This window comes from Felis catus, chromosome B1 (assembly GCF_018350175.1).
Source record: "Felis catus isolate Fca126 chromosome B1, F.catus_Fca126_mat1.0, whole genome shotgun sequence".
NCBI classification, from domain to species: Eukaryota; Metazoa; Chordata; class Mammalia; order Carnivora; family Felidae; genus Felis; species Felis catus.
The window spans coordinates 149,999,419-150,015,220 of record NC_058371.1 but is presented as its reverse complement, the minus strand read 5'-3'; the positions used below and the strand labels follow the sequence as shown (position 1 = coordinate 150,015,220).

The following is a 15,802-nucleotide window of genomic DNA, read 5'->3' as shown; positions in this document are numbered from 1 at the left end:
ACAGTGGTGAAGCAATTTTTTTCCCCAGTCCTACTGAGATATAATTGACATTAACATTGTATAAGTTCAGGGTGCGCAATGTAATGGTTTTATATGTGTATATACTGGAAAATAAATACCAACAAGTAGATCTTAAAAGTTACCATAAAGGTTTTTTTTTCTCATCTTAAAATTAAAAAATTGAAGAAGGTTCTCATTCTCAGAGTCATGCAAGCACTGAATGTGAACACACACAATCTAGAGACCAAACGCCTCCTCGAATTTCTCATTGTATATTACTCACTTGACTCACTCTAGTACTGGTTCTACCTTACACCATTCCTGCCTCACAGTGGGCACTCAATAAATTTGTCTCAACATACACAAAAAAGCAGTACGGCCACACATCCACTATCGGCAGCTTGGTTGCTTGATAGGGAAATAAGCAATGGATCAAGAGTCAGGAAACCTGGGTTCTATTTTTTTCCAGTTCTAGCACACAGGTCTATGACCTTAGGTGCAAGTCATATTGCTTTACTGAGCTTCAGACTTTCTTTTCCTACCAGATGAAGGACTGTTTGAACTATGAGATCTACAAGTATCCCTCTTTTTTGTGGCTCCCTACTCAATCAGAAATTCAACACCTGTTTCAAAGCTGCTACACAAGTCTTTTTTGATAAGTTTCAGAGTTCTAAAACACTTATACATGCTTTGTAAGATTTTCATTTTCTCATGTATTTACACACTCATCTGCCATAGTACAGTTTCAGGCACTTGGGGCAGAAAGGTGAGTTCCTCAAAGTAGTATCAGGAGGAGATAACATTTTATATACTAACTACATGTCACTAAATCCTTATAATGAGGTAGATGTGTTTGTAATCATGTTACACAGTAAAAACTGAACAAAATAACTTAGCCAAAGTAGAGAAATAATCATTTAAACTGAGATCTAAATCCAAAATCCAAGGAAGGCTGCAACAGAATATTTCTTTCTGCTATAATCAAGGATCCCAATGACTCAAAAATTCTTAGCAACAAGGCCCCAGATGGAGTGCCACATTTGTCTAGTCTCTCACTTGTTGATCTCAATACCAGAGTCAACAGTATCCATTAAATGTTACCTTATCATCTACCATCTTTTCATGATTACCTCCCTTAAAAAAAATCAAAAATGTTTCCAAAACAATAAATGTTTCACCCTATACAGAAAAGAGATAGCACTGCAGACCTAACAATGTTATCCTTAGAAAGACCTGCTTGCAAAGTTAGCTCTTGCCTAGCCTAGCATGTGGGAACTTCAATTTTGGGAGGGTTCCCATCATTTCCTAACTGACAAATGTAGTTTAGTGTGCCTAAACTGCTTGTGCAAAAAATACAGTTTATGTCAAATACTTGCTTTCCTTCAGGGAGTCGAATTTTAGTACTTGCTAGGCAGAGTGCCTAGGTAACTACCTCCAGTAAAAATCTTGAGCATTAATCCCTAATGAGCTTCCCTAGTAGACAACATTTTATACATCTGTCGCAAATATTCATTGCTGGAGGAACTATGTGCCTCTGGTAAGAATCCATTGGGAGAGGGCTGCTTCAAACTTTGCCCATGTACTTTTTTTCTGATTTTCCTTTGTATCCTTCTGATGTTAAGGAAACTTCAAACTTCTACTATCACTTCTCTCACTTCACTTTCACCTGATGTTGTTGCTTACTATTTTCATGGAGGGAAAACAATAGAAAAGTAGATCTTTATCTTTCCACCCTCAATTCTACCAAACTACTTCCATCTGTATACTAGATCACAGTCCTGTCCTTGCCTACTCAAGGACTGTGATCTAGATGTATTCTCTACCTTTCTATGAGGTCATTTTATTTTTATTTTTTTTACTTTTTGTATTCAGGAGTCATTTTAAAGTTTTTATTTATATTCCAGTTAGTTAACATTTCAGGTATACAACACTTCCATACTGTTCATCAGGACAGGTGCACTCCTTAATTGCCATCATCTATTTCACCCATCCCCCCACTCACCTCCCTTCTGGTAACCATCAGTTTGTTTTCTATAATTAAGAGTCTGTTTCTTGGTTTGCAACCCCCTCTTTCCCTTTGTTCATTTCTTTTGTTTCTTAAATTCCACATATAAGTGAAATCATATGGTATTTATCTTTCTCTGACTGACTTATTTTGCTTAGCATAATACTCTCTAGCTCCATCCATGTCATTGCAAATGGCAGGATTTCGTTTTTTTATGGCTCAGTAATATTGCTTGTGTGTGTGTGTGTGTGTGTGTGTGTGTGTGTGTGTGTGTGTGTGTGTATCTTCTTTAACCATTCATCAGTTGATGGACACTTGAGCTGTTTCCATAATTTGACTATTGTAGATAATGTTGCTATAAACACTGGGGTGCATGTACCCTTTGAGTTAGTATTTCTATATTCTTTGGGTGAATACCTAGTAGTGCAATTGCTATATTATATCTATTTTTAACTTTTTGAGAAACCTCCATGCTATTTTCCACAGTGGCCGCACTGGTTTGCATTCCCATCAACAGTGTAAGAGGGTTCTCCTTTCCTACATTCTATGGGGTTATTTTAAATAAGCAGATAAACATGTGAAATATCTTATAATTAAAAGAACAAAAAAACAAAAAACCTTCCCTTAGCCCCATATCTGCTATGCTCCTTTATCTTACTGTCTCTCCTTCTTCCCTTCCAACTCTCTCTTGAAACCACTCCAATCAGGCTTTTGATCCAATCATTCCACAGAAACCATTTTTATCAAAGTGACCAACAGCCTCCATGTGGCCCAAAATTATACTGTCAATTCTTAAACCTCAACTACTTCAGACCATTAGCAGTATTTTAGAAAGTTCATCACTCAATCCTTAATTAAAATGCTTTCACCACTTTGCTTCCATAACCCTAAGTTCTCTTCATTTTCCTTTAATCTTACTAACTGCGCATGTTTAGTTTCTTTTGATGGATCTTCCCACTCCTTCCCAACTCCTAACACTGGTGTCTCCCAACTTAATCCTTGGCTTATTTTTCTTTGCCAGGTTCAGTCTATCATTAGGAGATTTCAAGCAGTCCTAAAGTTTTAAATTCATCTATATATTGATAAGTCCTCAATTATTTATGTCCTCCCAGATCCTTCCCCCTAACTTTAAACTCATTAACCAGGCTATCTCTACGATGTATCTATCACAACCTCAAATCTTGATATCCTTCGCAAATCTGCTTCTCTCATACTTTTCCTCATCTCAATAAACAGTAGAGTTCCATTATTCTATTTGTTTAGGCCAAAAAAAAAACAAAAAAACAAAAAACGGAGTCATGCTAGACTCCTGGTTTTCTCTCTTACTCTACTCCATTAATAATGAATCCAACCACTTTTCATCTCTTCTGTCCAACAATATCTTTTTTTTTTTTTTAATTTTTTTTTTCAACGTTTATTTATTTTGGGGACAGAGAGAGACAGAGCATGAACGGGGGAGGGGCAGAGAGAGAGGGAGACACAGAATCGGAAACAGGCTCCAGGCTCTGAGCCATCAGCCCAGAGCCCGACGTGGGGCTCGAACTCACGGACCGCGAGATCGTGACCTGGCTGAAGTCGGACGCTTAACCGACTGCGCCACCCAGGCGCCCCATGTCCAACAATATCTTAACTAGTGTTCATGTTTCCATTTTTGCCAAGCCCTAGCTTCCTCTCTACAGAAGTAAGGATAATTCTTTTACAAGATGACTCAATCAGGGGACCTGGGTGGCTCAGTCAGTTAAGCATCCGACTCTTGATTTCAGCTCAGGTCATGATCTCACAGTTCGTGAGTCTGAGCAGCAAGGTGCATGGTCAGTAAAGAGCCTGCTTCGGAATCTCTCTCTCCCTCTCTCTCTCTGCCCCTCCCCTGCTCGTTCTCTCACTCTCTCAAAAAAATAAATGAACTTAAAAATTAAAAAAAAAAAAAGGATGACTCAATCGAGTCACTTAAATTTTAATTTATTGCTTAAAATCTTCCAGGAGTTTCCCAATACACTTTTTCTAAACTCTCTATCACAGTCTGCCTCTCTGACTTCACCTCTCCTGGCTTACTCTTTTTTAGCCATACTGGCCTTCTTGAATTCTTCAAAGATGTCAAGTAAGCTCCATCAGAACCTTTACAAATACTGTTCCCTTGGTCTGAAATGTTCCACACCAAGTTATTTGTATGGCTCCCCTCTTCATATTTGTGATATGTGCTCTGAAAGATCAAAATGGACTCTTATTGCTTCTGTTCTACCTTTTCATCCACCCCTACTTCTGTCAACTACTTCCCATTTCTATCCTTTATCTGCTTAATTTTTCTTTATTACCTATCACTGCATGAATTATACATCTGTATTGCTGGTCTTCCTCCACTAGAATGTAAGTCCCATGAGACAGGGGTTTGTTTTCTAGATATATCCCTATATCTAGAATACAGTATAGAATAGAGTCCAAATGAAGATTTGCATACTTAACTGATTTAATATTTCTATTAACTGATTTAATTAATTTCTATTAACAATTTAACTTTGTTCTCATAAGATTTTTCTGTGGAAAATGGTTGTATAAAACAAAGTCTCTCATAGAATGACTTTTTGGAGCTCTCAATGAACATAATTTAAATAAAATACTTACTCTGCTCTGACTTTACCACCCACCAATTAGATGGACGCCTCGAAATTCTTCGACTTCTTGTAATAGTTGAAGTCACCTCATCAGGTACAAGTTTGTTCTTCTTGGACCCACTGGAAAATTGCTTCTTTTTATATTCTTTAGCTTTTTTCTGATTCTCTGTATAAGGAACACTGGTGCTATTTTTCTTCCTTCCTAAATTAAAGAAAACCATTAAAACAATTTACAATCTATTGAACCAAAGAGTTTTCAGAAAATCACAATAGGTAAAAAAACAAAAAAACAAAAAAAAAAAAACAAACTCAATTATAGGAGTATCTTAAATTTATCCAGTGAGCTTCTTTTCACCTCCTTTTTTTTTTTTTAAGTCAAATGTTCTCAATAAGATCTGTCAGTTAAATGAAACTTTTCACACTGCTTGATGACTAACATATACTTGAAATATGAATTCAGGATGAAGCCAATGTTACAGTAGGCAATGAAACTGGCAAAAGTGCTACCCAGCATTAGCTACTCTAGATACAATCTAAGTTTTTGATACTCTAGATACAATCTAAGTTTTTGATACACCAAGTATGGTTCACAGATCAGTTGTATCAGCATCACCTGGGAGAGACTGTTTAGAAATACAGAACCTTGGGTCCCACCTCGCACCTATTAAATCAGCTTATGAATCAGTATGCTAACAAAATCCTCAGGGAATTCAAATGCATATGTAAGTCTGAAAAGCACTATTCTAGTGTTTTAGTCATTCTCCCAGTTAAACTGGATTTAGTGGAGAGAAGAGAAAAGGAGCCAAATTATGTCAAGATTCCTTACAGTGGTATCACTCTCCAATTCCAGTTTGAGAATAAGTTACAGGATTTGGCAATGTTCTGAATTTGAGATAAAGAGAATGATTTATGCTTATAAAAGGAGTAAAAGAAAAACAGTAGCCTTAATAATGTGAACCAGGCACAAAAAAGTTGATGAAAAGGAAAGAATATACCTTACCAATACTGTGTTTAATATTAGAATCAACCAATACTTGCCAAGTAATGAGAATGGGAGATACTGGAAGAGTCACCACAGACAGTAAAAACTCGACAATAAAGGAGGTATTTTAGGGAGTGGATATAGAAAATAATAAAAGGGTCAATTTTACAAAACTCTAAAGCAAAAATAGAGAACTTTCAACATGGTTGCCACTAGGGGCACTGGGAGGCTCAGTCAGTACTCTTGATTTCAGCCCAGGTCAAGTTCCAGGCTGGGGGAGGAAATGCTTAAGATTTCCCCCCTCCCCCCTCCCAGATTTGCGTTCCTAAGCTTTCAAAACAAAACAAAAGCAAAAAACAAACAGTTACCACTAATAAGTGGTTTAAGGAATTATCTGTAAAATGCCAAGAATCCTCAGCAGTGAGCATCACTTTCAGGCCTACTATGTGTCCACCCTCATTTTTCATTCTCCAACTCCTTTTCTTCTATGTTTCCCTTTTTCACTTTCCCTTATATTTATCAAAAGTATTCTCAGGAACTGTTCTAATAAATGAGAGGTGCTCATGATTTCAGAGATAACTGCCCATGTTCATGAATCAATTTAAAAAAAAAATCAGTGTGAACAATGGAAAAAGGGAAAAGAATCTGAGGAGGAAAATGCTATCACCGAAGACTTATTCAGACAGTGATACAGAAAAAGAATATCATACAAAGTCAAAAACAAACCGATTATTTCAGAAACTAATTTCAGTTCAGGGAAGATTAGAAACTGAATGACAAACAATTTAGAAAACTAATAAACAAGAATACATACAGAAGATATAATTGATATGTGAACAGACAGTAAAGTAAAGATAGTTGACTTAGAACTTAGGAAATATATGTCCTAAGTAGGGCAATGGCCAGAAAAAGAGGTGACTCACAAGCGATAAATTTCTACTACTGTAGAAAATTTTGCATATTTATACATAAAGAAGTATCGTTCTGAAGGTGGGACACGTTTTAATAAACAGCAAAATTATTCATCCAAAATAGAGTAATATTTCTGTCATTGATTAAAAATGTATGCCAATGACCCATAGAGATAACTGCTAAGGCTAAGATCTGAGGGATATTTTAGGAATAGGATAGATACAGTTCCTGTTCTCATGGAGCTTTCAGTCTAAATGCCAGAAGGAAAGATGGAAATTCAGCAACTAATTACATGTGTGATAAAATACAAAGGACACTAATGGAGCATACACAGGAACATACCAGGACGGCAAGTAATAAGTGGTATTTTAACTGAACACAAAACTTGGAAGCTTGGAAAAATTAGGAAAATTTTTCTAAAGGGCCCACAGTTGAGACAGCAGTTTGTTCACAGAACTGAAAGAAATTCATTATAAAGCAACCCAGGAGATGAATCTGGAGAGTATTAAGAAGCCAGAGGGTTTGTGCATAAACTGCTACACTAATCTAAGAAATAAATGACTCTAACTTGGCTAAAAAGAATAGCAAGAGGCATGGAGAGAAGTAACAGATATGAAAGATACTTAGGGAGAAGTCAAAAGACTTAATTAACTTTATACGGGTTGCTAAGTAAAGGAAAGACAAGTTAAAGATGATTCGAGTTTCCTTCCTGAGCTATTAGATTTATTATGGTCCCATTTATGAAGACAGGAAAACAAAAGAAGGAGAAATTTGGAAGAATTTAGTTTCCAACACATTCAGTTTAAGAAGCATGAGAGACATCAAAACTGGAAAAGTCCACTGCCTCAAAATAAATCATCAGTTTAGGCATTACAAATCTGTCAAGTGCCTTTTTGTTGTTGTTGTTTTTTTTAATGCTTATTTCTTTTTGAGAGAGAGAGACAGAGTTCGAGGAGCAGGGAAGGGGCAGAGAGAGATGGAGACAGAATCCAAAGCAGGCTCCAGACTCTGAGCTGTCAGCAGAGAGCCTGATGAGGAGCTTGAACTCACGAGCCACGAGATCATGACCTGAGCCGAAGTCTGACACTTAACCAACTTAGCCACTCAGGCGCCCCTGTCAAGTGCCTTTTGAATTAAAAAAAAAAAAAAAAAAATCTTCACAGTAAAAACATCTTTGGACTTAAATTATCTTCATATTATTAGTCTTTGAAAACTGATATGGTTGGCAGAATAATGGCCTCCCAAAGATGTACTCACCCAATCCACAAATCTGTGAAAATATTACCTTACATGGCAAGAGACTTTGAGGAAATGAATAAGGTTATAAACCTTAAAACAGGGAGATTATCCTGAATTATCTAGGCTGGCCCAATCTACTTACATGTGTTCTTAGAAGTAGTGGTCAGAAAGATGGGACAATGGAAGACACAAAAAAAACTGGAAATGCGAGAAGGCTGGTATTGCTGGCTTTGAGGATGAAAGAAGGGAGCTATGATTCAAGGAATAGAAGCAACTTCAAGAGGCTGGAAAAGATAAGGATACAGATTCTCTCCTAGAATTACCAGAAACAAAAGACACCTTGTCAACACATTGATTTTAGTCCAGTGAGATCAATTTCAGATTTCCAACCCAAAGAACTATAATAAATGTATGTTGTTTTAAGTCACTAAGTATGGGGTAATTTGTTATGACAGTGATAGAAAATTAATTGGTAATTAATCAGACATTATATTCACTAACCAATCTAGATAAGGAAGAATTTAATATAACTGAAAATTAGTGTGAAGAATTTTGCATTCAATAAATGTTTAACACTTATAATTAGAGTCTCCTTCAAGTATACTTTCTTGATACAATGTTTTTTCCTAAGAACTTATGGATAAATAAAAATTTTGTACCTTCAAATTTTATGAATTCATATTCTACTTAAGGGACTAATAAGAAAAAAAATTTCCTATAATATAATCTCAGTTTAGTCAGAGATTCTTTATATTTTCTTCAAATAGCCAGCTGCTAATGAGAAAGTAAAGGAAGAACAAAAAAAAAAAAAAAGGAAGGGACGAAGTGGGGGGGGAGGGAGGAAGAAGGAAGGAAGGAAGGAAGGGAAGGAAAGAAGGAAGGAAGGAAAAATAATTCCAACAAAAATCACCTGGGACATGTCAGGCATTTACAAAAGAGGTCCACAAAATAGAGAAGGTAGCTTTTTTTCCCCTTTATTTTAAGCAGAATTTTTCAAGTACACAAAGGTACACATGGACAAAACTATTATTTCAGGTAATATAAAGTCTATGATACAGATTACACAAAAAGAAAGCTAAAATAATTAGGTAATTATTAAAGTGGAATTTCTTTTCACAACAACTAGCTTAAATACTGTGCTTTAATATACTTTCTCCCAGGAGTGCCTGGGAGTTAGTTGAGCTTCCAACTTCAGCTCAGGTCATGATCTCATAATTTGTGAGTTCAAGCCCCACATCAGGTTCTATGCTGACAGCTCAGAGCCTGGAGCCTACTTCAGATTCTGTGTCTCCCTCTCTCCCTGCCCCTCCCCTGCTCACGCTCTATCTCTCTCTCTCTCAAAGTAAACATTAAAAAAAAAATTTAATATACTTTCTCCCTTCTGTATCAGCAATACAGTATAGTCATCTGGAGTCTCTAAGTACATAAAAAATTCTGTTGAATAGAATTTTCTGGTTAATAGTTTTTCCAATTGAGCATCAAAAGCATTTTTACTTACTTCAAAACTTCTTAATAGTGTTGAAAAAATATGGGCTCTACGATGGGACAGATCCTGAGCCAGCATATTTTAACCATGAGTATTTTCTAATTTATGGGATTATCAAGAAGGATTAAATTATGTTATGTACACCTAAAGTGTCTAATACATTTGTTAAGTGCTTTCCATTCCATTAACTAACGAAATTCTATAAGAATGACGATCTTTTCTATTACTTAAAAAGTGGTACAAAGAAAATAAATAGATCTAGAAGACAGTGCCATCATTATACCTCAATCACTATAAAATGGGTAGCCATGTAAGGAGAGTAACCACACTTCAGATTGAGAGAATCCCAGTTTATGCTTCCTGTCCTGACATTCCTCTCATTCTCAAGTGTCCCAGTTTGGATGATAAATAATATAGTGATCCAAGATAAAAAGACCTATTGAGCTATTAGTTAGACAACTGTTCTGTGTGATTCCATTATTGTCCTGTGAATGTACAGGCATACCTGTTGGTCTACAGATACTACTGGATTGATTTTTTTTAATGGCAATAATTGTGTTTTAATAATCTTTGTAATTTCAGTGTCTAATACAGTGTCTGGCAATTGAGTGAATATTAGATAAATGAGTATAGATGAATACTAAAATGATATAAAAGAGTATAATGTTTTATCCTATAAGAAATACTCCCATACCACCCTGGGTTTTTTTCCCCAGTTTATATTTTAATAAACCTCTAAGAATACATGATGCTGTCTTATTCATATTCTGGTAACCACCTGATTTACGGGCCTTTCCCCTTCACTTCTTCCTTTACATGTGCGCCATCTTAGAAGCTACACAAAACTCAAGTGACTCAGAATTGAATTATATGTAAAATAGACATTCTAGAAAAGAGCCTACAGATTTAGGTTTACTTTGCCTACTTTCCAAAGCTAAATAGAAATAGTATAAAAACATAAAGCAGTAGAATAATGTTCATAGTTATACTTAATATAAAACACTTACCTACGGGCAGCACCTGTTTTTTGGAAATGGCAACATTTATCGTATTTTCACACTCTTCCATATTTCTGTCTGAATTTCTTTGTAACTTATCTTGGGTGATATGTGACATATTTGTATTTTTATCTTTAGATTGTTCTGTATCAACCTGTTCTTCAAGTACATTGGCCTTAAATTTTCTTCTCTGTTTTTGTCTTACAGTCCTTCTGTTTCCAGATGATTTCTCTGCATTCTCATAATATAGTTCATATTTTGTAGATCTACAATGATTTTCCATTTCATTTGACAAAGCACAACCCTTATTCACTCCTTTTTGTTCAGAGGGCTGAGATCTCCCTACTGGGTGAGCTTTGCCAGAACGTTCGTCACTTGTCAAATCTGCAGTTGATACACTGTGATGTTTTTCTTTTGACTTTTTACTTTGAAGGAGTGCAGTGTTCTCTGCAGGGGTTACTGTGCATTGTTTCAGAGGCCCCGCCCTTCTGGGTATAGTAATCCAAGATGTACTGGCAAAACTTCTTTCTGATTCATCAATTATAAATTCATCCTCTAACAACTTTAGATCATTTGAAGGAGATGAATGAGGTGGAGCAGTTGCTATATGCCTAACAACAGGACTAAAACAGAATGTTACAATAAATAATAACTCAAAAAAGAAAGTTTTTACCTTTGCTTTCTGGAAAAAAGTAAAATAATCTGTGTAGGAATAAAATCTATGTATCTTTTAAAGAACAGTTCACATCTCAATTTTCCCTTACCCTTGAAAATCCCTCTCCTTTTACATTTCTGTAATACCTGATTATACTCATTTATAATACTAATGAGATCAAAGAAAATTTAGAGCTGCAAGAGAGCCTAGATATCAACTAATTTAATGTCTCATTATATATATATATATCAAAAAGTTGAAACCCAGAAATGTGTTAAAACATAGCTCAGATACACTGACAGTCCCAAATGCATGCTGTTATTATATATAATGTTATACTAATTATATGTTTGTATAGATGTATACAGATCTCTTAGGGCCCAGATTTCTTCACATCCAAAAGACGATTATTTCCGAGACACCTTTAAATCTAATACTCTAAGAAAACACTAGTAAATTTTACATTATATTATGTAAAAATTCACTCCAAGTTTGAATAATTCACACATTTTCAAATTTAACATTGTAATCATGGTATAGAAATAAATGTAATGTATCTAGAAAGGTAAACAATTGGGATTAAACAGCATCTTTTCCAATTAGTTGAGAAAGCTTTCTGGAGAATGAAGGAATTATTCAAAGGAATAGTAATCTGATGGTACTCTTTTGCATTTCCTTCCTTTTTAAAGCAACAGCCTCAAGCAAACCAGGTACTGAAGTGAGACATGCATAAATAAAAACTTAGGGTAAACATCCAAACTCCAAAGCTAGCACATGCACTCCTGTTTCTGCCTTTTTCACTTGAGTAAGGATGCTTAACCATTCTTACACATAAAAGAAGCAAAGCTAGAATGGAAGACTTAGATTACTATGTCTGTTTTTTCTGTCTTTTCATTAATAAGATATACAAAAAGATTATGAAATGAAAATGCCTTCTCTATTTCTCTAATCTCAAATCTGTGATAAATCTAATAACGTATATCTTCTAAATATACATACTAAGAAACATACTATCTTCTAATAGGTAGAGCTTTAGCAAGTTTATGTAACTAGAAAATTTTAGAAATCTAATGAAAAACAAAGTCAACATAAATAGAAGACCACAATGAATGAAACAGAAATAGAAATGTTAGTTTTCAACATTTAAAGAAATAGGCAATCTGGGGGCCTATTGGGTGGCTCAACTGGGTAGGCCAATCTGGGTGGCTCAGTTGGTTAAGCGTCCAACTTCAGCTCAGGTCATGATCTCGCAGTCCGTAAGTTTGAGCCCCGCATCGGGCTCTGTGCTGACAGCTCAAAGCCTGGAGCCTGTTTCAGATTCTGTGGTCTCCCTTTCTCTCTGACCCTCCCCCGTTCATGCTTGCTCTCTGTCTCGAAAATAAATAAACGTTAAAAAGAAATAGCCAATCTGTTACAGATTTGATTTGTTTTATTGTATATAACTCATAATACCTCTTCATTTTTCATAATATATAGAAGTAATGCTAAGAACTTAAAAATTAAGATTTCCCAAACCAGCCAGTAAGAATTCTCTATATCTGCTCCTCTATTCCACTTCAAGGGACTTCCATAATATCAAGATCATTCAAACTGAAGATATGCTTAGGCACAACATTGATACCTGCTCAGACTGAATGTTTGTATACTTCCAAAATTCATAAACTGAAACCTAATCCCCATTGGGATGGTATTTGGGGGTGGGGTCTTTATGACAACAGAACACTTATGAATGGAAGTAATACCCTCATAAAAGAAGCAAGCCTCAGAGAGTCCCCTTGTCACCTTCTGCCATATAAGGTTACAGTAAGAAGACAGCCATCCATGAAGTAAGAAGCAGATGTCACCAGGAGAGAAAAAGGAGACTGGCACATGACAAGGGAAAATGGTATGCCAATATAGGGACAAATGCAAATGTGCATGACCAAGCTGGCAAAAAGAGTTAACTAGGGAGAGTAAAGGCCGTAAACACCAGCTAGTAAATCTGAAGTTTATATAAGCCAGTAGTTCTCAACCCTAGCTGCCATTAATTCTAGTTAACTCTACTGTGCAGCCACAGTTAAGAATCACTGAATCACAGTTAAGAATCAGTTAAAAACCTCTGAAGGTTTTTAAATAGGCAAGAACAGATTAAAATTTATTTTAGGACTATACATTTATTAACACAAGCAGAAGAAAAGGAAAAAAGACTTAAAACCTGTAATAGTGAAATACACCATGATATAATTCTATTTCTAAATACTGTCTTCATTCTGTGATATCATACAAACTAGAAAGTGCTAATATGGGGCACCTGGGTTGCTCAGTTGGTTAAACATCCGACTGTTGATCTAGACTCAGATCATGATCTCACAGTTCATGGGATGGAGCCCCACACTGGGCTCTGCACTGACAGAGTGGAGCCTGCTGAGGATTCCCACCCTCTCTCTCAAAATAAATTAATAAATAAATAAACTCAAAGAAAAGAGGAAAAGAAAAGAAAAGAAAAGAAAAGAAAAGAAAAGAAAAGAGAAGAGAAGAGAAGAGAAGAGAAGAGAAGAGAAGAGAAGAGAAGAGAAGAGGAAAAGAAAAGAAAAGAAAAGAAAAGAAAAGAAAAGAAAAGAAAAGAAAGAAAAGAAAAGAAAAGAAAAGAAAAGAAAAGAAAAGAAAAGAAAAGAAAAGAAAAGAAAAGAAAAGAAAAAAGAGCGAGCTAATGGGCAAAAGAAATGAAAGCTGAATAAACTTATTTTCTTTCACAGTTAACTTAGTATTTATTAAATGATGGTTTTGGAGGTCATTTGCTGGTAAGAAACTACACACTCCTTATGGGTTGGGCACAATTTCAATTAAAATTTGTGCCAATTAAGATTAACTTCTAGTTAAATAGCATTAAGAATCCATGACACTGTTCACAGAATATAAAACCAAACATCTCAAAGGACAGTTTCTTAATAACTCACCTGGATTCACTTTTTCTTTTTACAGTTTCTAAAAACAGTGCTGAAAAACTCTTTTTAGTTTGTGGTTGAACTTCATATTCTGAATCTTGTACTCTTTTCTGAGATGTTCTTGACGATTTCCTCTCTTGTGGTTCTTCTGATACTTTATCCTCTGTTTCTGATAATTCATTTGGTATTTCTACTTTCTTCGAAATATTTTTATCTTCAAAATTTAACCTAAAAGGTAAAAGAACGGCAAGGTGAAGACTGTCAAAGTTTGTTCAGTTAGGAGTTTTCCTGAATTACCTTTCAGTTAAGAACACAGACCACTTACAAAATTTTCTACTAGACCTTTATTTAAAATCTGTAAGTGCTGATTTATAACCTCTTAAAATATATAAGGCAAGTGCCCAGGAAAATTAAATTCCTTATTAGTCCATGGGAAAAAGAGAACAGGCCAAGAAAATCTATAACTTAGAGCACTAGTTCTCAAACACTAAAATTTTGAATCATCTGAAGAGTTTAAAATGTAGATTCTTATTCATCAGGACTAGAGAGGGTTTGAAATTCTGCATTTTTAACAAGTTTCCAGATAATGCATTGCTCTAGATACTGAGCCATAGACCACATTTTGAATAGAAAAATCTTAGAATGTACTTAACTTCTTGGCTCCAAGAATAACACAAGACACCAGACAGATATTAGTTACACTCACTGCAAAGGTCCCAACAGCAAAGGACTTTGAATGATCTACTTTTCTTCTTAAAGGCCAAAATGTAAACCCCAAGAAATAGACATGGGTTTACCACAACTTATCCTCAAAATACTTATCTTTTGTTACCCTAGAAATGACCTGAGACACACCTATCCTTGTAATTACAAATAACATAGAGAAAATACTCTTAGGAGTTATAGAAAATTTATCATTAGAAGAAAATACTTTTTTTCCACAGAAAAGTTTACCCACAAACTTCTCTGAAATATACTGTAAGCTTTCCTATTATTAAATATAAACTGAAATATGTTATGCTCTTCTCCTAATATGTTAATATTCCTCAATACTTACTATAAAATACAAAAAAGACCAAATTACTTACTCTTTAATATAAAAGGTAAAAATTTTTTAAACAGGATGACTATTATTTAAGTAAATAAAAATTCACCTTTTTCTGGTTTTAAGAGAAATCTCTGTACTTGAAGACAATGTATTTACTGACTTTTCAGAAGTGTAGGTCTTTCTGTTTTGGGCAATAGATGAGACAGCACTTTGAGATACACATGTTTTTGCATCCAAAAGAACGAAAGGTGAACCAACAGATAAGTAAAATTCTTCATCAACTCCACCGTGATGACGTTTTAGTTTTTCACTTGACATTTTTCTTGAGTCAGGTGTATTTTTAGAACCAACATCAGTTGCCAAAATTTGCTGATGAACTTCATGGTCCTGAACTAGAAGAAAATTATATAAAGATATCAAAAAATAATAATATTAGAGCCAAATGTGCTTTTTAAAATTCAGCAAGTTAGAAATGAGTTTTCAAAAGACTCGCAGTTCATTAAGTTTATAATCAAAGATCTATGATTAAAATATGCAAGTGCTTTAAAAGTTCTAATTTATGAAATTAACGAATGTGAAGATGTATTTGATCCATGCTCTGAAGTTTTGAAATGACAAAAATTCTCAACAGAAATTCACAATTCTATGGAAAGTCAATTTACTCAAGATTTGAATAAATCTATACACAGCTAAAATAATAAAGTAATCTTAGAGAATTATGACATTTGATCTTTAGGTCAGTAAATTTAGTGGGGATGCCTGGGTGGCTCAGTTGGTTAAACGTCTGACTCTTGATTTTGGCTCAGGTCATGATCTCACGGTTTGTGGGATACAGCCCTGCATCAGCCTCTGGGCAGACATCGTGGAGCCTGCTTGGGATTCTCTCTCTCTCACTCTCTCTCTGCCCCTCTCCCTCTGCTCATGCTCTCTCTCTCTCTCAAAAT

At 35.1% G+C, this 15,802-nt stretch overlaps 1 protein-coding gene across 5 annotated transcripts in view; it reads right to left on the bottom strand.

The window, feature by feature from the left end:
• The window catches only part of CENPC (centromere protein C), an 80,879-nt gene that overhangs the window by 45,897 nt on the left and 19,180 nt on the right, over positions 1-15,802 (bottom strand). For all 5 annotated transcript variants that reach the window (XM_019829418.3, XM_045056273.1, XM_006931085.5 and 2 more), the window contains exons 6-9: positions 14,965-15,250; positions 13,823-14,038; positions 10,241-10,854; positions 4,625-4,816 (exon numbers count right to left, since the gene is read on the bottom strand). In XM_019829418.3, coding sequence (XP_019684977.1) covers positions 4,625-4,816; positions 10,241-10,854; positions 13,823-14,038; positions 14,965-15,250 — 1,308 coding nt within the window. The remainder of the gene's footprint in view (positions 1-4,624; positions 4,817-10,240; positions 10,855-13,822; positions 14,039-14,964; positions 15,251-15,802) is intronic.